Genomic DNA, 24160 nt, shown 5'->3' with positions numbered 1-24160 from the left:
ATATTGCATATCGTGAAGACCTGAAATAGAAACAAAATGCCAGAAACAGCAGCATTTGTGGAGAGAAACAATTTTGAGTGCAGTAACTTTTCTTTAGAAAGTGTTCTGAAGAGGTTATTGGACTCAAAAGATTAACACTAACTCTCTCTCTCCTGATGCTGACAGACCTGCTGATCTTTTCCAGCACCTTCCACTTACAATTGTTGCACACCCTTCATCACCCAAGAGAGAAGTAGTGAGCTGCCTTCTTGAACTGCTACAGTCCATTTTATGTCGAGACATGCACAGCACTACTAGCAAGGGAGTTCAAGAATTTTGAACCAGCAACACTGAAAGAATGGGGATATAATTTCAAGTCAGATTGGTGTATGGCTTGAAGGGAAAGTTCCTGGATTTCCCACCTATCAGCTACCTTTGTCTTTACCGGTGGTAGAAGTTGTGGGTTTGGAAGGAGCTGCTGAAGGAGCCTAAGTTAGTCGTTGCAATGCATTTTGTAAAAGTTGTACATTGCTGCCGGTATCCGTTGGCTATAGAGGGAGTGAATATTTGAATTAGTGACTGAGGTGCTAATCTAGCTGTGTATTGGTATCAAGCTTCTTCAGTCTTGTTGGAGCTGCACTCATCTGGGTAAGACAAAAGTATTCCATCCTTAATGTCACACATGGTTAAATGCTGCTTTGATACCTTGGTCATCACAATCATTTCACCTTTAGAATTCAGCTCCATTGTCCATGTTTAGACCAAGACCATAATGAGCTGAATATTCCAGGGAGAACCCAAACTGAGCATCAGTGAGCAGGTTACTGCTAAGTAAGACTGTTGACTAATTGCTCCGTGGTTTAATCACTTAGCTGATTACTGAATTTGGACTGTAAGGGCAGTCATTGGCCAGATGAGATACGTTCTGTTTTGGGGAGACAGTATACATCTGGGCAATTTTCTTCACTGACAAGTAGATGTAAACATTGCATCTATACTATAAGAGCTTGGCTATCAGTGTTGCTGGTTGTAGAACATGTGTTTAGTTCTAAAGGTGGAATACTGCTAGATTCCATAGGCATTTCAGAAGCCAATTTCTTCAGCTTATTTTCAAAACTTATCAAACTGACTCAAGATTGAAGCTTGTAATGGAGATGAGCTCAAGGGAGGGTTGAAACAGATCATCCACTTCACACTTCTGTCTGAAGATGTTTGCAAATACTTCAGCCTTGTATGCCTTAAATGTTGCTTTTGCTGTTTCACAAGAATGCCGTCCTGCACTGTAACTTCAACCAGTTGGACTTCAGGTTTAGTTATATCTGATGATCCTTCAAGCATGTTCATCTATACTTGTCATTGAATCAGAGAGCACATTGCTTATGCAAAACATTTAAAGTCTTGACAGTGTGCTTTAGAAATTAAACACTTCTACATTTTCAGAATCTGCCAGCAGAAATCAATTAGCTAACAAGATAACAAGGTGTAGAGCTGATGAACTGGACAGGCCAAGCAGTATCTTAGGAGCAGGAAAGCTAGACCCTTCATCAGAAATATTTTGAGCTATTTAATAGATTAGTTGTTTATGGTCTCTTTAGGAAGTTAGCAGTGGTTGTTAGGCCCTGGGTGGAGGAAGGGTTGTAACTCTACTGGTGGAGCTGTGCATGATATCTGTTGCAAGTGTTGAGCTCTAAAATGAAAATCCTGGCATCAAATCACATTCCAAATGGCCTATCCTACATAGTTATAGTGAGCACTCCAGTTATGTACACTAATGCTCTCAACAAAATGGTGTTTGGCACGACCTGTGTCAAATAAGACCATTAGACCAGAAGACATAGGAGCAGAAATCAGGCCATTCAGCTGACCGAACATAACAGTTATATGCACACGTATCACAGACACCAACCTGCTGTTGAATTGGCACTTGTTGTGCCAAAAATAAAGGCTGTACTTTGCCCTAATTGATGGAAAAATTCACCAGGTTGAACTCAGGATTCAGGGTGAACCAGAAAATGGGCAGCTATGATCCATAATGGCACAAGCTGACATATTTACTAAAGTTAAAAGTTGCATTGATGAAACACATTTAATTACTCTGGCACCAATTGGTTTACTACTTAACTACTTCCCACATAACATACTAATCCGTGGTGTAACTCAGCACAAGTTTATACAAGACATTGGAATCTCAAGCCAGTTTCAGGAAACAAAGGTGAATATAAGCATGAGTCAATATGAACTCTGACACATATTCCAGCAGTCAGCTCACAAATAGTAAGTAAAGGCAGATTCTAGACACCAGGTGTCTTGTCTGCCTTTTCTGAGGAATGCTGAGTAGTGTGAAAGGTTTGGAAGAGAAAAACTAATGAGGAGCTGGGTGGAAATATTGTTTTGTATCTTTATGAAGAATCTGCCATTTTCAAAGCTGTAAATCCCAATTTTAAATATTGATCTACAGTCGGTATAAAAACCAAGGCAGTATCTGTGCAGTCTAGATTCATACAGTACAGCTAAGTGTTATGTACATTTGATTTTTCCAGAGAAACTGTGCTGAAATTTTGATGGAGACAAAGTTAAGCAAGAGGATTCTGTTAATTAACCATCTCTGCCTAATCTTGAAGGTGCTATGGTCCAAGTGTTTTAGTTGTTATGACACTGGAGAAGTTGCCAGTCTTTTGTGGTATGAAAATTATAATTTGAATTACTCAGATTTTTTAAAAAACCATTCATAATTCATGTAACAAAATGGCTATTTAGTTTGGAAAGGGTCATAGAAATCCTGATCAAAAGGACAGAGCATAAGTAATAAGTTCTCTCAAGGCTAGCTTTTTATAAACTGCCACAATGACATATACAAATCTACACATAAATTCTAACTAGGGCAAGAACAAAAAAATCAGGACAAATAAAACCACTAATGTAAGGTTGCAACAGAAAATTCAATAATACAATTCACCTATATTACATCCTAACATTTCAAATTCAAAACCTGCTCCGCTGCTACTGGTGTTGCAGTCTTTCAGTTTGAGGTAGTACTCTGTAAGACAATGCAAGTTGAATGCAATAAAAACAACAACATCTTACAGTTATAATGCCTTTAACACAGTAAAACGAGGTTACAGTGAGCCATTACTGAAATAAGTTGGAGACAAACCTGACCTCAATTTCACTGAACATCTCTAGGGTGAATTAAAAAAACATAAGGGAATTCTGGTATAGTATAAAGGGAAGTAGAGTCATATTAAATTGCATGCAAGGGGTTTATGTCCTCCATGACATGCAGTGTGCTACGACATCAAGCTGACCAAAATTATAAAGTTAATCATGTAATCTCTGCATGACTACTATAATATTAGTTATTGTGTAACACTAAAATGTACTGCATTATGTGCAGTGATATTAATATACTCTAATGTGGTCAAGACCTTCTGCTAGGCTGAAAGAGGACAATACCCAACACATGCATTCACACAAAATACAAGATAGATCAAGTGCGTGGTTTCCCTTTATTATACTGCCCTCGTTATTGCAATCAGGTAAATCACATTTTATAAGCAAACACCATCCAGTTGCACTGTAATCATTGTTTTTCTTTACATAGTCTTTCATTGTACTGTGAATCGGTCAATTCAATTAAAACATCCTTCTTCGACAAAAAGAAAAAAAATTCTGACAATGGCAAGCTAGCGCATCACAGTTATCACATCTGGCTAATTCTGCATTTAAAAGCAAGTATTAACAAAATACATCTAGTTATCTTGACATCTATTAGCTCACTACGTTAAGCAACAAAGGACAACAGCAACAATGCTGATGTTTCTAACACACTATAACTCTGATTAGAAGCAAAAGCTGTGAACTCACTAGTTAAAAGCAGGACAGAAAAATACTGAGCATAGAATACTTTTAATCTGTTACATTAATATTCATTTCAAACTGCTTATAATAGCAGTGCCTCATGGCCAAATCATTAGTTTTACATCTGGGTTTCAAATGACACTTTGATTGGATGTAATGTTCAAAAGTTCTCTCCCACTGTGTCTCTGTCGAGTCTTCTGCAGAGAATATGTCTCGCAGTGCTGACACCTTACTGTGCGTGCTGACTCATCATGTGGTTCTGGAAAGACAAAAAACCCCATAAGGGATAAATTACACGTGTCCATATCCACCCAGGGCTCACTGCAAATAATGTAAAACTTGTACAATTTAGCTTTATGCATCGAAACAAAAGTAACTGTTAGCTGCACTAGGTTTCAATTTCATTAGCTTAACAAGAGCAAGATTGAACCCATAATAATTCCTTATAACCAACTGGATCTGACATATACCTTTGTTTTGTAATAATGGTATTATATTGAACAGGATTGCAATAGCATACAAAACTGCAGGAGAGTTAAGTCTACTTGAACCCTAAAAACTGTTCATGTGGTGAAATTTGAGATTTAAAATACATTTCAAAACAAAATTTGTTTGAATCTGTGTCAAGAAATGCATTGTTATTTTTAATTTGATTCTGCAACAAAGTGATAGACTTCACACATGGAAACATTTATTAAATCATTGTTCCAAACATCCAAATCAAAGAATAACTCTTTCACTGGTGTCATCTTTGATACGATGCTTTTTGTCAATATTCAGCAAATTCTGTTTTTCTACCAGAAGGGGGAAGCACAATACCTGCGGTTTTTTTCCCCTCGGTCAGCTTTCCTTCATTTAAATGTCTTATCCGGTTTAAGAATCACAAAATCCCTAATTCATTTCAATTTTGTACAATTTCTCATAATAGAACTAATCTTGGTTCCCAGACATGCATTTCTGATTTCTATAAAGCTGACCACATGCATTTAAAGAAAGTTTAACAGTCTCCAATCTCATTTTTATAGATATTAATTTATTCATATAAAAATACTGGCTGGACAGTTCAGATTTCACTGTTTGCAATTGTAATGTGATCCAGCGCTATAATCTGGTGTCAGGACTGAAAGTAATGACATTTGGTGCAACCGACTCTTCCATTAATATGTCCTGTTAAATTGAACTGCTTACAAGAACAATTAATATATATATATATATACACACATAAATATATAGAACATAAATGTTCAACTGTGCTGGAATATGCATATAATGTACAAACTGAACAAGTATACGCTGAGGGCACAAATGGTTGTACAGCAGATCCGCCTACAGTTTAGACTGCTTTTGTGCATCTGAATCAATATTAGCAGGAGACCTATTCCTGAGGTGAGTTTACTTAAAAACAGCACAGGTCTGACATTCATAATTCACGAGATTTATATTGTCAAATGGAGGTCATGTTTAAGGCTCAATCTAACTTCCAAGTGTCAATATAAAAAGGGTTTTAAGAAGATGACCAGAGTAAATATTAATTTTGAATCCCTATATTATTTCACTCTGTTCTTTTAGGTGACAATTCTCAGTTTAAATGTTGAAAGCTTTGCAATTAATTATGTCTGTTGAAAATTGATAGTAAATAATAAACAATAAAATAATTAATGCAGTAATGCTTTGTTCAGCTATTCTGCAGGGTTTCTGTCTCTTATTAAACAATCTCACAAAAAGAATGAACAGAAAAAGATCAAATTATTGAATGTCAACATTACAGAAATGCATCATGTTTATCCAGTAAGGTGAGCATGAGAATGACAATTGTAGATATATTGGAATTTTGATTAGAAGTGATTAATGGATTATTTTAAAGGTCAGGGTTATTTACATACTGATCTGGGTTTCTGCTATATTGTGCAGCTTTTTCAGCCCAATTTGTCTGAAGTACAGCGAAGTACGGCAAATTACCACAAAGGACAACAGAATATTAGGGCAAAAAATGTCCAGTAAAATTAAGTCTCAATGATCTCCCACAGTGATTTAAAAACAATCAAATAGTAGCTACCTGTCCAGAAACAACTGGCCATGGACCAAGTTTGAATTAAGTACAATGCAAACTTCAACTGATTGTGCCCATCTCCACTCTTGAAGGAAACTCTTAAATTTGAGCAATTTTTTGGTAACAAAGAACATATTTTGAAAACTTTGAATTAAATGTACTAAAACTCTTGTTCCTTTGGTGAGTGTCTTGCATGCTGCTTACAAAAGCACCAAAGCACGCGTGCATCCTTGCAGGCAGTTTAGTCAACACCAGTGAACAAGTTAAGGATCCCAAAATCGAATGCCCCTGCAGGACGCCATTCAATCAGAGGACAGCAGCTCCAATATTCAGTAGCACTATGGTGGAGTTGTTGCTGCTGCCAATATTGAAACCCCTGGACTCCCAGGATGGATGAAGGACCAGCAACAAGGGTGGAAGGAACATGCGGACGTTCTTTGGGAATTGGGGTGTCATATGCAGCTACTGGGGTCAGAAACAACAGCAGTAGATTCAATGTCAGAGAGCAGTTCCACTACCCATATGCACACCACTCAATCATGCAAAAGGTATTATCGAGCTAGGAGGCTAACAGCTAATAGGCAGCTCACACCGAGTTACCAGTCAGTTGTGCCATCCCTTATTTGTCCCATCTAGAATTGAAATAACTGCAGCCAGGACGGAATAAGCTCTTAAATTGTAAGTGACCACTAAGGGTCTTAAAGTGGCAGCAGGGCAACACAGTTGCCTTTGAACCTTCCCACCCAGAAGTCACTGGGGCAGAGGTGGGGAGGCATAGTATCTGTCCTGACACCAACCCACCTAATTTTTCTAGATCTTCCACCTTCTTCCTCACCTCCTACAGACACAGAATGTTCCATCTAATGAAACCAGCAAATAATTTTGTACCACTGTTTAAAACCGCTTTCAATTATTTACAATGAAGTTATTCATAAAAGGTGGAAGAGACACTGATTAAAAAAAGATATTTTTCTGCTAATTCCATTTTCAGCAGTATTAATCAAAATTGCATCAAGTTACCACTCTAATGTAGATCTTTTTAAAGAGGAATACATTCTGAAATACAACCTGGTTGCATGACAGCACCAGAAATCTGATCTTCAATAGCACACAAGAATCTCAGCTGAAATTTAACAGAGAAGGAACACTTCTTCAAAAATCACTGCAATTTCTGGTGTAATTTGTGCCCAGATAATCAATTGTGCATAAAACTGAAATTCCAGGTCATAATCTTTCCCCATAATGATGCAAATAAGGAGCTGCTTATCCAGATTATCTGCAAGGTGTATGAATGATTGTGTAATAAATGCATGTCAACTGTTATAAGCTAAGTATTTGCAAGCAGACATTTATTCCAGATTTATACAAGAACCACATCCATTTTGCACAAGAAATCAGTGGAACTTGTCATCTAAACTGACACAAATCCACTTCAGCTCTTGGTTTTGGAACCATACCATTACAAATATTCTGACAGAAAAAGTAAGCATTATGGACTTCATTGAGAAACACTTTGCCATTTGCTGCTTATTCCTACCTGGAGTGCCTAATTCAGCAATGTGCAGCATTTTCTCCATGGCTTGCCTTTTCTATGAAAAATTTCAAATAAGAACAAAATTTGGAAAAAAACTTACTTGCATTACATTGAAGAATGTTTACATTGCTATGTTCTCTTAACAAAATTGGAACAAACAGCAAATGAGGTGCTTGGACAAGCCCAAAATGGCAAAAGATGTTAAGAAAGCCACTATGTTTATTATGCTCACTTCATGAAACAGCAAACAGATCTCAGGCTCCTTATCTGACATCTCTTTTTATTATTATATGGGGTAAAATACTGGTTTCAAATCTCTATATAATAGTACAAAAGGCAAAAAGTTCACTGTAACGCTATTAAAGAGAACAAAGTAGAACTTCCTGTAGCAATCTAGTTTTAATAGCCACTTTCATCATCCTACTATAAACACTCAGGTGGTGTGAAACTGATATTGGTGCTGAACACTTTTACTTCAATTTGTTCTATTCAAACATGATAATTATAGCAATTAAAATAACTGTCTGCATCAAACAAGGATTTAACATGGTAATAATCCAGCATCTGTACTGGTAACAAGAAACAAAAAGAAACAGCAGTTATCATAAACTTTACTTTTCCAAAAAAAATCCACAAGAGACAATTAGATTTCTGCTTGTCCCCATGGCAAACTTGGAAGTGAGCCAGTTTGGGAAACGGCAGCTGTGCACTCGCTCCTCCTGCTGCCTGACCTGCTTTTCCTGGTAGTGCATTGTACAGAGACAGACATACAAAGTTCATCACCACCACATCTGTCCCAGTACCTAACACTGGACGAATGTGGTACCCAGTGGGACCAACCATTTGAGAAATCCTAGCTTTAACAAGATAAATGCTATTTTGGACCAAAATTCTCAGGATAGCTCCTTGAAGAAGTGATGACACATTACATTCGTCTTTGAAGACCACAATGAAAAACTATTCAAATGCTCAAAGTCACTGTCAACCTGGTGACACTGCAACACATCATTAATTACATCTTGATTTAGACGACAATCAGCAATAAAATTATTTTGTAAATTTTACCAGTATTTAAAGTCAACTAATGAAAATTGGATATTCCTTGTTTTGAACTGAACTGTACATTTAAAAAAATCAACGAGACATTAATGTTTTATATTTTTATCATGTTAGCAATGTTAGTGGATAAGCCATGCTAAATTCCCCATAGTGTCCAGGGATGTGTAAATCAGACGGATAGGCCATGAGAGATGCAGGGTTACGGGGATAGAGTTGGGGGGCTGTGGGTCTCGGTGGGATTCTGATCAGAGGGCCGATGTGGATTCTATGGACCAATGGCCTGCTTTCACACTGTAGGGATTCTATGAATGCAAACTCAGAACTGGCAACGAGTTAGTGGTCAGTAACAAGGAAGGAGGGGCTGGCTCTCAATAGTACCATACGTCCTCCCAATCCCTGAATCAGCTAATAAGTGTTTTTGAACCAGAGTTTATGACTGAGAGTCCACGGGTCATCTCATATTGGTTTCCTTGCCATATCTCCTACATGACAAACCTTCTGCCACTTTCAGGTTAATTTTAGGGGAAATGAGATAAAGCCCTTAAGGAGGCATTAACTGAATTCCCATCAGAGATATAATCAGGGCGCAGGTGGGGTCCCAACTGTCTGAATAAATGCCCCTTGCAACCAAACTGCTAAGGGGAGGGGGAAAGATTCTGTCCATCATCTACAATTCTACACGCAGAGTTTCAACCTTGGCTAAGCCTCTGGGAAATGATAGATAACAGAAGTTCCTTGTGACTGTTGCTGATGTGCGGGACTAAGAAGATCAGAATGATCCTAATCTTCTTGCTTGTATTAGTTTAAGCTACTGATGTCATGTGGAGAAGAATGCCACATGAAGTTTTGAGCAGATGTGCTAGATTTTGATGAACAGTAAATAGGGCTACTACAATCTTACTTCATAGCTAGTTACATCACATCTGATATACATGATGGTTTCTTGCAAGAAATCAGACTCAACGTGAACGTAAGTTCACATTGCTGCACGAAAACATTTTCTGCATTACTAACAGGCTGGTCACTTAGCTCCTCCAGAACAGTAATTTATGAATTTATCTCAGTGTCAGGCACTACTAATTTGCACCCGCAACACCTTGGGAGCATGTAAAACACCCATTCTTCTTGTTAGGAAAATATGCACAGAATAGGAAAAATAATAGAGGCGAGGAGAATTGTTTTTTCGTTGACAGCCTATGGAATTCTCTTCACCAGAAAGCAGTGGACGCAGGCAGGTAGCATTGAATATTTATAATGCAGAGGGATATAGATTCCTGGCTGATTACAGGAATCTTTGGTGTCGGGGGCAGGTGGGGGATTGGCTGGAAAGAGACATTAAAGCCTCAATCAGATCAACCAGTATCTTAATAAAAAGCAGAGCAGACTTGAGGGGCAAAATGGGCTACTCCTAATTTGTATGTTTATATTTTAAGTTAAAGAAGCATAATAAATGTTGTTTCTATCCTATTCAATACAATACATATATGCCTTTGTGAAGTTTTCTGACTGTTGGAGAAAAGATGCTTCAACCAGAATTAAATAAATTTAAAAGAAAGAACTTTCAATGAGACCTTTTATAGTCTCAGGATATTCCGAAATGAGTTAAAGTCAAGTACTTTCGAAATACACTCAACTGCTGTAATATAGGGAATGTGACAGCCAATTTGCACACAGCAAAGTCCCACAAAGAGCAATGACAAATTGTTAATTAGGGAACGAACAACTGTTATAGGAAGCAGCAATAGAACTACTTGGCTTCTAATGATGGTATGAATTGAAACAGTAGCTGGAACCAGAATGTGTGTCCATTCATGACATCACAGAGGAAGATCTGAATAACATCACATAACAATAGGTCCCAGACATAAAAATCCAACTTCCAGATTGTCTTGAACCAACAGTTTAGTAACGGTGACTGAAGTACACTGATAATGTAGACATTTCTCTTTATAAAACTGAAGATTATTAAAAACATAGATGAATGCAGTGCCCCTTTAATATAGTAGTTTATTGTTTTCTGAGAAATGGTGTAATTTTGGTGCCAGCTGTGAGTAGATGTCCTTGTGCCAGAAATTGGTGTTTTGTCAGTTTCTGCAGTGCAGAGCTGGACCTGTGCCAAATGCAAATGATATGATAATGTGACCTACTGCACTTTTCACCATTGGTAAATTAAGGGGTTATTCCCGTGATTGATCTTTTTTTCCCTTGAAAAAGCAACTATATTAACTCAATGAAGGACGCTTGTCTTGTTTGAGAAGGAGACTCTTTTTTGAAAAATACTACTTACAACAAATAATGATTTGCAGCTTAATATTTCCTTTCCCATTTTCAATATAACAATACGCAATGCACTTTAAACAATTAATGTAGATTTCGGAGACAGACATATTGACAGTTCAAAGCAACCTAATTTAATGGTATGGTAATTGTTTTCACTACGTTGATTTTCTCACTCTAAACATGTCAATATCTTTTCCATCCCTTTCTCATTCATTATTACATATCAAACAAGATATATTACCTTATTTATAATGAAATCTTTGTCCTGTTGAGAACAGTAGACACATTTTAGAACTAAAAGCTTAAACAGAACCACATTCCACCATTCACTATTTTTAAAAACCAACTTGCATTCAAACAATGCTTTTAATGTAGGAAAATAGCAAAAAAGACACTTCACAGCAGAAGATGCAACAAAACGTGACACTGCGGCATAGATGAAGCCATTCGAAGGAAGTAACTAAAAGTACGGCGAAACAAGCATGTTTTACAGAAGATCTTAAAGAAAATATGAAGGTTCAGAGAATAAATTCCAGTGAATATGGCAAAGGTGGGTTGGCAGAGAATATGGATATACAATAAGTCATGTGGAAAAACAGAATTCTTTGTGAATAGTAGGTCTTGAGAAGATTAGAGATAGTTTGTGAAAACGGAACATGAATGCTGTATTAATGTTAAGCGACTGAGATATCAATATTGGTCCGTGATTAGATGGGTAAGAATGAGAAGAATTTACTCTTGGTCATAGGCTGTAAAGTTTAAGGTGAAACTGAAGTTTATAACATGTGGGGGACAGCAGAACACTTTGAAATACTTAAATTTGGAAGGGGTATGGAGAGTGGGCAAAAAAATGAAGAGCTGAGGCTCAGTGGTCGCACTCTCTCCTCTGCCTTAAAAGGTTAAGGATTCAACTCCCTACTGCAGAGATCCATGCACATAATCCAGAGTGATACACCACTGCAGTATGAAGGAGTTCTGGCACTGCCAGAAGATTGTGGAATTTGAATTTTAAAAAAATCTGGACTTAGGAGTCTAATAATGACCATGAAACTATTGCCAATTGCTGGAAAAACCCATCTGGTTCATTAATATCCTTTAGGGAAGAAAACTGCCATCCTTACCCAGTTTGGCCTACATGTGACTTCTGACCCTCTGGGCAATTAGAGATTGGCAATAAATGCTGCCTCGCCAGAGATGCCTAAATCCTGTGAGTGAAAAGAAATGCTGTCTTTCAGAAGGGGAATTAAGCCGAGGTCCTGTCTACCTTGTTAGAGGCATCAAAGATTGCAACAGGAAAATTGGTTGTGGTCCAACAGGTTTATGTGAAATCACATGCTTTCAAAGCATTGCTCCTTCATCAGGTTGACATGGTGTCACGTGACTTCCAACTTTGATCAACTTAGTCCAACATCAGCACCTCCATATCACGGCTACTGCTTTGGAAGATCAGGGAACTTCTTCTCTATGTCCCGTTCCATGTACATTTCCCAACAGACATAACAGATAGCAGATTGTCTATACAGATCATCTGGCTCTTATTTCAGTTCTGGTCTTCAGTCAGAGGGTGAAGGGTGTGGGGCCCGAGAAACAAGAGTTGGTGAGCCAGGGAAATGCACAATAGTGAGTTTGACAGGAAGGGGGAGCGATATCAGAGGGAGCAGCAGATGGACAAGATACAGAGAGGCTGTAGGGATCAGGGTGGAGAAGGTGAACTGGAGGTCAGAGGGGTGGGGGTGGGGCTGTGGCAGAGTGGGAAGAGAAAAATAGATGGAGGGACTGGGGAGGCTGGGGAGCAAGAGGGGCTATAGGGGGTGAGATGAAGGTGCAAGGGGAAGATGAAAGAGAGCAATAGGGAGATTGCATGCTGAGGAGGGACAGAAGCTTCTAGTGGGGCTAGGGAGAGAGAAAAGAGGGAAGTTACAAGGGATGGAGAGAGTGCGAGTTTGAAATAAAAAATGGGGCAACGGAGGGGGAGCAAACCACAATGGGAGAGAAGCAGGTTGCAGGGTCAGGGTTCAGAAGCGACAATACTGGTTGAAGGGATAGAGCAGAAAAGAATGGAGGCTGCAAGAGAGGGGCTGGAGGTATGGAGTCCGTAAGGCAAGTGGAGGAGAAAGAGGGTGACTGCAGGGATGAGGTGAGTAGAGGGAAGCTGCAAGAAGGCAAGGAAGGGAAGAGGAGGTGGCAAAGCAGTGGAATGAGGCTGGGGAGAGAGGGAAACTGCAAGCAGGAGGCGGGCTGTAAGTGGATAGGCAACAGGAAGGCAGGATGCAAGAGGACAGAAGAGAGAAAGGGAGCTTGCAAGTTGGGGGTCCAGAGGATGGTGACTTCAAAAAAAAGAGCAACCAGTTTTACATCTGTCAGCAAAGGAATGCTGAGCTATCCAGGTGTCAGGGAGATAAGTTAGATAATTAATTCCTTGCAAGAGAATATAGAATCTTTCGTTTAAGACTACATATATTCAAAAACTACTGTATCAATGGGAAATGTAATCTATGTTATTGTAATGAACACCATGTCAAATTGTTCAAAGTAAATCTAAAGATTTGATTTGCAGCTAATGGAGCTGTTTTAACTGTTTGGTTAAAATATCCCAGCTTCTTTCATATGTGCTGGAAAAGCATTAGCTATGACCTCATCAGTCTGTGAAAACAGCATTTAGGGCGATAGCTTTTTGTGTGTAGGAATGTGTTAGTCATTTTGAAAATAAAACTAGTCTCTCTTGTCTTATGACAATTTATATAAAATAGAGTCAAGAAAAGCATTCTGCCTTGTGTGCCGTTAAATTTAACAGAATGTTCATACTTGCTGAGGATATTGATGAATTCTTCCAACAACACAAGTACTTGAGGTAATGTTACAATGTGACTACACAATAATGAGAAAGCACCAACTGGAAAAATAAAAAAAAAGCCTTTCAGAATTGCTTGAAAAAACAATCACAAAAGGAATCATTTTGCTTCCCGTTCCCAAATCTGAAGGATGATAGGGGAAGGGCTAAAGGCCTATCAAGGGTGGGGGATAAAAAGGGGGCTCAAGAAAATGGAGAAGTGCCAGGGCCCACAATCTCTCTCCTTGGCCCTGCAGGGCATTGGTGGACAACACCAGAGAGAATAATGTGCTTAACTGTGACACAGGTTGCACAGAGGATGAGTAGGACAATAAAAGGCTAATGCGCCATATATTTTATTGTTGTGCATGACTTTACTTAAGCCATGGGAAGGGAGGTTTACTGTAAACGCGGAGTCATTGGAGAGATTGTCACTGAACTGGAAGATAACAATGCAGTCAAGCATCTTTAGAGATGAGGGTGTTTACATATGAGCCGCAGGTTATGAGGACAGGGGTCAGTTTTTTTTTAAACTAGAGTTGAACAATTCCCTAGAAGCAGAACATTTCAAGTTCAACAAACCAACTGTCATGAATTGAACAACGTCAGTGTTATAGTTGGCATGATGGAAAATCTTCATTTGGAAAATCCTTCCTGGACTAATTTATGATGTAAATTGTTGAAAAACATTAAAAGCAATTATTGAGAGAAATGGTTGATGTAAGCAAAAAAAAATTCACTCTGGGGCTTGGGCTTATTTTCCTTCTACGTGTTGGCAATTTATGTTAAAACAGTCAACAATGAGGTTAGAAATCTATGTAATAACAAGAAGACTGGTTTTCTAACATAATTAGATTAATGAAAGGTCTATTTTCTCTTAAAATGTAAACCATTTATTTAAAAAAAAACTCCTACAATTGTGTTAAATTGTGAAAATAACTAATGGCTCCTGAAATCCGATCAAAATTCAGCTAATATGCATGTCTATCACTTGTAGCATGTACAAACATGGGGCTTTTGAGAAGGTAAGTCAGGGCTCTCACGTAATCATGCGATTCCCCAGTTAACCTGTCAGCGAGCTCTTATTCTGACCATCCACCAGATGTCACAATTGTTATTCATCCTCAATCCTATGGCAATATCCAACAAATACTCCTGAATGCAAATAGTTACATCTTTGTTGATTGCACCTGCTCCTTTCAAATGTTGGGCCACTAATGCCCAATTTCAGTCAACAGTCTATCAAATAAACAAATGCCATGTTTAGCTCCTCAAATGAATTATCCAGTAGCCACCTAAGGTCATGTTGGGGAATCCATCTCTGTGGAAACAATACAAGACCAGCACTGGGCATTGCAAATGTCGCCCCAAATAGCTTAACATTTCCTCTGCTAGGGGCTGCTGACTGATCACACAAGGAAGATCATTACACCAAGTAGTCTGTGGGATGGGATCAGACAATGAACCTTTCCATGTCAAATCACACCACACATTAAATGATGCCTTTGAAGGTGCAGCTGATACAAATTAATTTTTTGGGTTTGCCATACTTAAGTCCATTCACCATTATGGCATTGGGTGGAATATTATTAGGTGACGGGAGTCTTGGCCACTGGGTGGCGGGCCAGCAGGAGACGCTCAGTGGCTCTGTTGAGAAAGGCCTGCTGCATCTTGTACCATTGAGGCACTTTACAGGTAAAACAGCTCACCTTCTTCTGGGATTGAGTATCCTGAAGGCAGAGGTCATACCTGCTGAGATTTGCGGGAAGAACAGGCACCCTTAACTACGTTCTACTCTTGGCACCACTGTCAAGTTACTGGCTGCTTCTGGTACAGCACACATTGATGCGATGGGACCCAAGCGCGGGGGAGGGGAGCGGTGGAGGGAAAGGGGATGGGTGGAGGGGGTGAGTGGCAACAGGGGAGTGGAGTAGAGGGGGATGGCAACAAGGGTGGTAGGATGGCTATTGGGGGTTTGCCCCATTCTGGTTGCCAGGCCTGTCAAGGGACTTCCCACTCCTCCTTGCCCCAAACTCTCACTCCAGGAACCCACAAATAAACCCTGCAAGGAGTTTGCTTGTTGTGTTCCTAGAATGGTGAGCATCTTCGACCACTCACGGTAGCAGTAGTAAGAGATGATTAATTGCATTAATTGCCCACCAAAGTGATCTTGCTGCATGTGAACATGGACTGTTTCAGTGTCTGAAAAGTTATGAATAGTGATGAACATTGTGCAATCATCAAACATCTCCACTTCTGATCTTTTAATCGTGGGCAAGTTATGGATGAAGCAGCTGGGCCAGACATTACCCTGAGGAACTCCTGCAGAAATGTCCTGGAGCTGAGATGATTGACCTCTAATAACCATGACCATCTTCCTACATGCCAGCCATGACTCCAACCAGTGTGGAGTTTCACCCCAGTACCCATGGATTCCAGTTCTGCTAGGGCTCCTTTATGTCACAGATGAATGCAGCCTTGATGTCAAGGGCTGTCACTCTCACCTCACCTCTGGAATTCAGCTCTTTTGTCCATGTTTGAAGCAAGGCCGTAATGAAGTCAGGAGCTAAGTGGCCCTGGCGGAACCCAAACTGGGCATTACTGACCAAAAACCAAATGCTATTTGGGCTCCTTTATGGCATTCCCATAAGTGCAATTTGAAGCAGTGAAACCCACTGCAAATGGTAGGAGCTAAACTACTTTATCCAGTATTTCCTGACATGTTGAGTAAAGTATGGGACTTCTATCTGCATATTGGTAGGAAAGGAGATGCTTGGTGTCCCATTATTCAGTTAAGGATAACTGTCTAATGGCTGCCTGTTCAGAGCACTGGCAGCAAATGGATACTGCTGGCCTTCATCACAAGAGGAATTGAGTATAGGAGCAAAGAGGTCCTTTTGCAGCTGTACAGGGCCCTGGTGAGACCGCACCTGGAGTATTGTGTGCAGTTTTGATCTCCCAATTTGAGGAAGGACATTCTTGCTATTGAGGGAGTGCAGCGTAGGTTCACAAGGTCAATTCCCGGAACGGCGGGACTATCATATGTTGAAAGATTGGAGCAACTGGGCTTGTATACTCTTGAGTTTAGAAGGATGAGAGGGGATCTGATTGAGACGTATAACATTATTAAGGGATTGGACACTGTGGAGGCAGGAAGCATGTTTCTGCTGATGGGTGAGTCCAGGACCAGAGGACACAGTTTAAAAATAAGGGGTAGGCCATTTAGAACAGAGTTGAGGAAAAACATCTTCGCCCAGAGAGTGGTGGATATGTGGAATGCTCTGCCCCAGAAGGCAGTGGAGGCCAACTCTCTGGATGCTTTCAAGAAAGAGATAGACAGAAGTAGCTCTTAAAGGTAGTGGAATCAAGGGTTATGGGGATAAGGCAGGAACAGGATACTGATTGTGGATGATCAGCCATGATCATAATGAATGGTGGTGCTGGCTCGAAGGGCCGAATGGCCTACTCCAGCACCTATTGTCTATTGCTGAGACAAGCAGTTTATCCTCAGTACACTTCAAAATGGAAATGCTCTGCAGACAGTTACATACTGGTTAAAATGCAGGTAGACAAAGACAATTCCCCCGGGGGGTAAACGGGAAACCTCTCATGAGAGTTACAGTCTGCAGAACTGAAGTTTTTTGACCCTGTCCCCTCTTTGCACTATGAAGCCTATGGACTCCCTGAATTGGCACAGGAAGGTTTCCACTTTGAAGCTGGAGGCATCACCTCACAGTGAAGCTCAGTGTGCTGTCGGCAAAGTGCAGACAGCCTCACAGAACAGCCCAAATTGGTTCCTTAATTATGCGAATTGGTTGCTTTCTTCTATGGAGAAAACAACCATTCTGACTTGGAACCTATTGCTAAGAGACTTCCAATGTATCATGGCTCACCTACTATTTTACCAGTCTCCCTGCCTTGAGGAGCTGGTAAAATTTAGCTCTTCAGTTGAGTTCATAGCTGGAGAAACAAGGTACAACTCATTTAAGATCAACTCTTCACAAGATATAATTACATTCAGGAGCAATTTTACTGCAAAGTGTAAAACTATGCTCTAAAATTCGTTTAGGATTATAATTTGGATTCTTGAATTTCAGTACAACTATTTTAGGCCAATCCTGTACCCCCACATATCATTGGCTTTTATTCAATTGTTGTTCAAACAAATCTGCTATGACTCTATTAAATCCAGTCAGCTCCACATTAGCAAAACAATATGTGTGTTGGCAGCTGATTTTGTTGATAGTGTTGAGATTTAACATGTTTCATGATTAATCTGTAGTAATAAAGAAATCCGTCATCTTCACATTGGTTTGAATGACTATGTCTGGTCCAAATCCACTAACTTAAGTGCAGCAATGTCTAGTACTAGAGGATGAGCATTAAGCTACTACTTAGCATACTGTACAGCCACTGATCCCAAGTGTGTCCCATTTTACAGTCATTTCATAAATGGTTTGGCTACAGACATCTTATGGCCATTAAGAAAATCAAAACCAGCATTAGCAACGTGTGCCTTAAATTTTCAGGACGCCTGATTTTAAACAAACAAAACTTTAGCTGGCCCTTCAGTATATAATCAGCTCATTAACTAACAATGAAATCTCGTGCAGCTAAAAAGATTTGCATGCTTCATTACATGCTATCACAAAGCCAAACTTTGTTTACACCTTTCCAAAGAATAAAACAAAGCATTTAATTGTCTTTTTCAGTGTATTTTTATCTGCTTATTTTTAGATTAGTTTGACAATCTTCCAACGATCCAGGACTAACAGATGGCCTGTCTTAAAGCCTCATATGTTCTGTAGTTTGCACTCCTGACAAACAGTAAACGCACTCAACGGGTGTGCAGTGAATCGTGTGCAGCAAAGGGGGTTATAAAAATACACAACTGAATTTGGTTGGTTCGGCAGAACATTTAGGCCAAATGCTGGCTTGGCAACGTAGAGCGCGGTAATAGCAAACTACAATTACTGGTGGCAAAAGCAGCAGCAGGCTGTATATGTACATATCCGTACATGCCCTGGAAGTGACATCACATAAGGAAGGTATTTTCTTCACATACGAAGTCAATTTATTTTTAATACTGTCTTTATGTTTCTTTATAATGCTAACTCCAACAGCAGCCATCCCTCCCATTCCAAGTGGGGACAGAGATCAAGTTCCTTGTGCCCGCTGTAGGGTTTCCCTCTCTTTTGCTTCCCCTGCTACCTGGTCTCAGTTCAATATTGTCTGATGTGACTTTTATCTTTATAGGATCTCCGATCTACAAAAGGATCTGGGTGAGATCTCTCTCTGCTCTTGTTTTACTTACCCTATTTAAAGCTGGCTTTTCTTTCTTATTCCTGCAACAACAATGTCCTTATTTTTTTCTTCTTATCCCCGCCTATTTTGTCAACTTTTCTGCTGATACAGTCAAAAATTCATTCAGGGAGGACAGTCTACAGTGCATTGACCTCATTCATTTCTTTTTGTGTTTCTTTGCTGCAGTTTACGTTCTGTCTCAAGACTTTCACTTTGTGTTTTCTCATACATGATGATGCTTTTATAAAGCAGACTTGCCTTGCAGAGAGTGTAGAGTGAGTTAGATGCAGAACAACACTGCAGTTTTTTTTGAGTGGAATTTTGTAAAAATGACATTGATTAGAATGATGTACAAGGCACCAACTTACCGCTGTATTTTCCACATGCTTTAGAGAACATATGACTTTTCTACATGCAGCTGGTTTGTAGCCAAGAAAGCATTATGGAATAGCACGGTTTTAGTTTAGGAGGTAGAGTCGTAGCGGTATACACCACGGAAACAGGCCCTACTGAATGGTCCCATTTGACTGCATTTGGCTCATATCCTTCCAAACCTTTCCTATCCATATACCTGTGCAAATGTCTTTTAAAATGTTGTAACTGTACGCATCTCTACCATTTCCTCTGCAGCTTGTTCCATAAACATCCCACTCTCTGTGTGAAGAAGTTGCTTCTCGGTTCCTTTTACATCTTTCTCCTCTCATCTTAAACCAATGCCCTCTAACTTTGGACTGCCGTATCAGGGAAAAGAACTTGGCAACTTCACCGAAACATTTCCTACATCAGTACATAATAACATTGCAATAATAATACCTGTAATTATATTGAAAGTTGATGTCAGTGAGGTTCAAAATATTTCAATCAACAGCTATTTAGCAAAAATAATCCGAAGTAATGAATATTCATATGCAACCATCTTGTGGTAACATTGCCTCACAAACTGAAAAGAAACAACTGTTCAGTAAATTAAACTTTTAAGTAGCAGTTGTAAGAGAAGGCTATTGTCATGGGGAGATGATGGTGTTGTGGTAATGTTATCCGGCTGGTAAGAAGAGCTCCAGGCGAATGTGCCGAGGATGTGGGTTCAACTCCCATCATAATTCTGGAGTAAGACAGCAATCCCCCATGTAACCACCACTGATTGTCATAAAAATCCATCTGGTTCACCATGTCTTTTAGGGAAGGAATTCTGCCGTTCTTACCTGGTCTGGCCTTAATGTCACAACAGACTCACAGCAATGTGACTGACCCTTAATTACCCTCTAGGCAATTTGGAATGGGCAATAAATGCTGGTCTAGCCACCATCATCCACGTCCCAAGAATGAATAATTAAAACATAAACCCATGGTACCTCCTCGCTTTTGCTCAAACAGCACTTTGACATCTTTAACATGCACGCAGCAGGCTGATGGAGTTTGGTTTCGGCAGGTAAAAACATTAAAGGGTTGTGGGATAAGAGTCACTTTTAATAAACTTTTAGCATTGCTTTATTATGGAGGCCTGACTGCAATCATTCTTCCAGCTAAAATGTTTCAATAAAACAAAGAATGACTTGCATTCATATAACACATTTCACAACCGCTGGGTATCAAATATCTTAACAGATATTTGTATTGTTATGTAGATAGTTGTTATAATATAGGAACCCCAACAGCAAATTTGCACATGGTAAACTATTGTATAAAGGTGTAAGGGTGTCATAGAGTTAATACGGAGGAATGAATTTAACACCATCCAAAACAAAGATGTTACATGGACTCAGACAGACAGGGGAACAGTTTTGGATCTTGAATAAGTAAGGCCAAATGTTGAAGTCCCTCCTGTCATCTAAGTAACAGTGTCTAGTGTAGAAATGTAACTTTACCGAGTTGCTATCATGCAATAAACAACATCTTGCTTTAAATAAGAGCCTTTTCTTGTTAGACTACCAGGTAGTTTTCCTCAATCACACTGGATCAAACAGGCCCTGTAGATCCCTCCCAGGAAAGCGGATGTGGCAGTAAATTTACCCAATGTATGCGACAGGCTGTGGTGAGGATTTATCGTACAATGTGGTGGCAGGTGGTGCATACTCCATTTACTTGGCAGCAGTGGCAATCTGAAGATTTTACTAACACAGATTTAAGAAAGCTGCTCAAACAGACAGTTAGCATCTGAAGGTACTCAACATTCAAGATCCTACTGCAAAGGACCTCGTGGCAAGAGCCTACAAGATAGAATCTACAGTTGATGATAAACAAAATCAGTAGTGAGAGTGAAGTAGGACCTCCACGCAGCTGGAATACTACTCACAGCTAGATGGTCGCATATTGTAGCAGATGCTGACTAATCTGTAACAGCAGTCTCAAGTCGAGGTTCAGGCACACAGCAAACAAACATTAGCGGTTCTATGAGTAAAGTTGAAATCCCTGGTGGCTGAGGCTGGGAAAGCTAGAAGTAAGCAAAGTGCTTGCAGCTAAGATTGAGCATCACCGCCACAGAGAGTGGCCACCATGACGTTATGTTACAATATAAAGGAAATTAACAGCCACAGATTTAGAATGAGGTCACAGACCCAGGGACATTGCAAATCCAGAATTAAAGCAATAAAGGGACAAATTAGAAGCATAAGTTGACAAAACCTAAGGAAAGAAGGAAGGTAGGACCACAGGAAATCTAGGAGTTCCATTACTTAAATCGTCATAGAGACAGGAAGCATTTGTTTAAACTGCTAAGAGCAGAACACATCCAGGAAAATACTGTGAAGCAGTAGAGATTATTAGCAGTGCTGCAAACAGTGGGAATCATTTAGGGAAATCTGTTTCAGGAACAGGATTTGACTTATTGAGGCATGAAGAGTGGGATTAATTTAGTAAAGCCATTAAGAGAATATTCACCTAATGTAATTCAGGCTACAATACTGCTTGGTGAACAAACAGCGATCAGAGACTTGAGTCTGATGTCCAGAAGAGAGTCAAAGTCAATAACCTTCACCCCAGTGACCTAGTAATGTTCCCAGTCTGAAGAGACTTAGTGAGAATAGAGTTGTGGTAAATGCAGTCATGGATACAATTGCATGATGTTAATAATGGGAATTAAAGTTTGTGAGGGAGGACAGATGTTACATAGGAATCTGAAAGGGTTAATTATGAGGAGTACATTAAGCACTGTCGAATGAGATGATGTCATATTAGGCAGCGAAACAGCTCTGAATCTCATAAGATCTAGCACCAAGGTCTCCCTTACAGTCTCAGTGACAATGCCTATCATACTCATATGTAACTCATAACTGGTTTCCATCATGCAATAAATTATACATTATTAAATGGCATAGCCTCATCTCATTTGACTACAAGGCGGATTTCCTTTGCAACGTTAGATGAAACAGACTCTGTAGATCCCTACCAGGAAGGAGGATGGAGGCTGAAAATCTGAGACATATCTTACACTATAATGAGCTGTGAAGAGGAGTTATCGAACAACACAAATAGAGGCAATGTGGTTAACAAAAGATCTTTTCTGATAATGCTCAGAGGGGTAAATATTGGCCAGGATACTAAGAACAGCTTACTTTACTTTGAAGCAGTGTCTCGGAGGGCAAATGAAGCCTTGGTCTTATGTCTTATTCGAAAGACAGCACCTCCAACAGTATGGCACTCCATCATGACTACACTGGGAGTGTCAGCCTCAATTTTTTTGTTCCAAGTCTGAGTGGGGACTGAACCCAGAACCTGCTGTCTGAGAATGAGTGTTATCAACTGAGCCCTGATTGACACCGCAACCACATGGAAATTAAATTTATTAATTCCTGATTATAGGAGCAAAGACGTGTGATTAACTTGCACTAAATGACTGTAGACATAAGTTCGTGCTGTCTGCTCAATGCCATAATTTCTGCACGAAGCCAGAATTCCCTGCGTCATTTATTGGCTGCACTGATCAGCAGGGAGTCCAACATTGTTACTCCCTAGCACTAATTAAAGCTAGCCTACACTTTTTAAAAGGGGAGGTGTATTGTGGATTACAGTGATGTGGAAATTATCCTAAATATTGCGTAAAAGAACAATAAACAAGGTTAACCATAGGAGAGAGTGTGCAAAAAGGATTTTGAACACTGCACTGGAATTCCTGCTGGAAGGGATGGAAAGAATGCAACAGACATCCTCCATCCAGAGTCAGCCTCGAGACAAATACTCAGAAGATTTTAACACAAGAGATTGTGACAGAGATTAATGGTAGGAGCAAGGCCAAGGACCAAGATACGGTGCAAAAAGAAGGTGAATGATCTCCCACATAAGTTGCTGCATCTTATAACCTACCAGCTGCACCAGGATCAATATCCATCGTTCAATTCACTACAGTCCTATCACTTACTAACACACTCTAACAAACCGGACTCACATCTAACTTAGACAACACAGTGTGAAGTTGGAGGAACACAGGAGGCCAGGCAGCATCTAAAGAAGGGTCCCGATCCAAGAAGTCAACTTTCCTGCTCCTCTGATGCTGCCTGGGCTGCTGTGTTCCTCCGGCTCCATACTGTGTTATCTCTGACTCCAGCATCAGCAGTTCTTACAATGTCACACCTAATATACTTTTGTTCTACCTCAAATTCGCACGCAAAGGACTGGTTGTACGTCCTGTTCTCAAACCAACTTAAACCTCAAAGCTTTTCCATGCTGGCAACTATTCTTCTGTAACAACCACATCACCCAAACATATTGTACGACATTCGCACATTTCCCTCTTTCTAGCTTGGTGAACACACAGTGATCAGAGACTTTACCCTGACGTCAAATACTGACATGATGCAGAGTCTGATGGTCAACTTCAGCTTCTCTTGCAATACAAACAACATTTACTAGAAGCTCAAACTACTGTTATTTTTAGGGAAAGGAAACGGTGCACAAGAGGAGGCTGCAGGAAGTAACTGGTTGGGAAGAGACAGCTCCACCTTCAGAGTGTACATTAAGGGGAAGGGCCATTGCTGAGGTTGTGATAATCAAGGGGGCTGAAACTACTGGAGATTAGAACATCGATATGGCTGATTCTCCTGACCTCACCTCATCTCTTCATCCCTCAATCTCTACTGACGTACAAGCTGCAGACGCTGTATGCACTTATTTTACTTTCTCCCCTCCTGCAACCATAGCTCATCCTTGGTTTCCTTTTCATTTCAGATCCTCAAGCTTTGGAAGCTACCCAGTCAGTACATGAGAAGCAAGAGGTAAAGATGAAGAAGCACTATTGAGTGATTTCACCATCACAGCTGCCAGTTCAGATAAT

General features: G+C 39.9%; 1 protein-coding gene across 7 annotated transcripts in view; it reads right to left on the bottom strand.

The window, feature by feature from the left end:
• Nucleotides 1-3466: 3466 nt before the first annotated feature.
• znf423 (zinc finger protein 423) overlaps nucleotides 3467-24160 on the bottom strand; it is a 333392-nt gene continuing 312698 nt past the window's right edge. For all 7 annotated transcript variants that reach the window (XM_059651673.1, XM_048546745.2, XM_048546746.2 and 4 more), the window contains one exon: nucleotides 3467-4096. In XM_059651673.1, coding sequence (XP_059507656.1) covers nucleotides 4067-4096 — 30 coding nt within the window. In that variant the 3' untranslated portion in view covers nucleotides 3467-4066. The remainder of the gene's footprint in view (nucleotides 4097-24160) is intronic.

This window comes from Stegostoma tigrinum, chromosome 16, assembly GCF_030684315.1.
Source record: "Stegostoma tigrinum isolate sSteTig4 chromosome 16, sSteTig4.hap1, whole genome shotgun sequence".
Lineage (NCBI taxonomy): Eukaryota > Metazoa > Chordata > Chondrichthyes > Orectolobiformes > Stegostomatidae > Stegostoma > Stegostoma tigrinum.
Note: the sequence above shows the minus strand (reverse complement) of the source record. Positions and strands in the feature narration are given on the sequence as shown.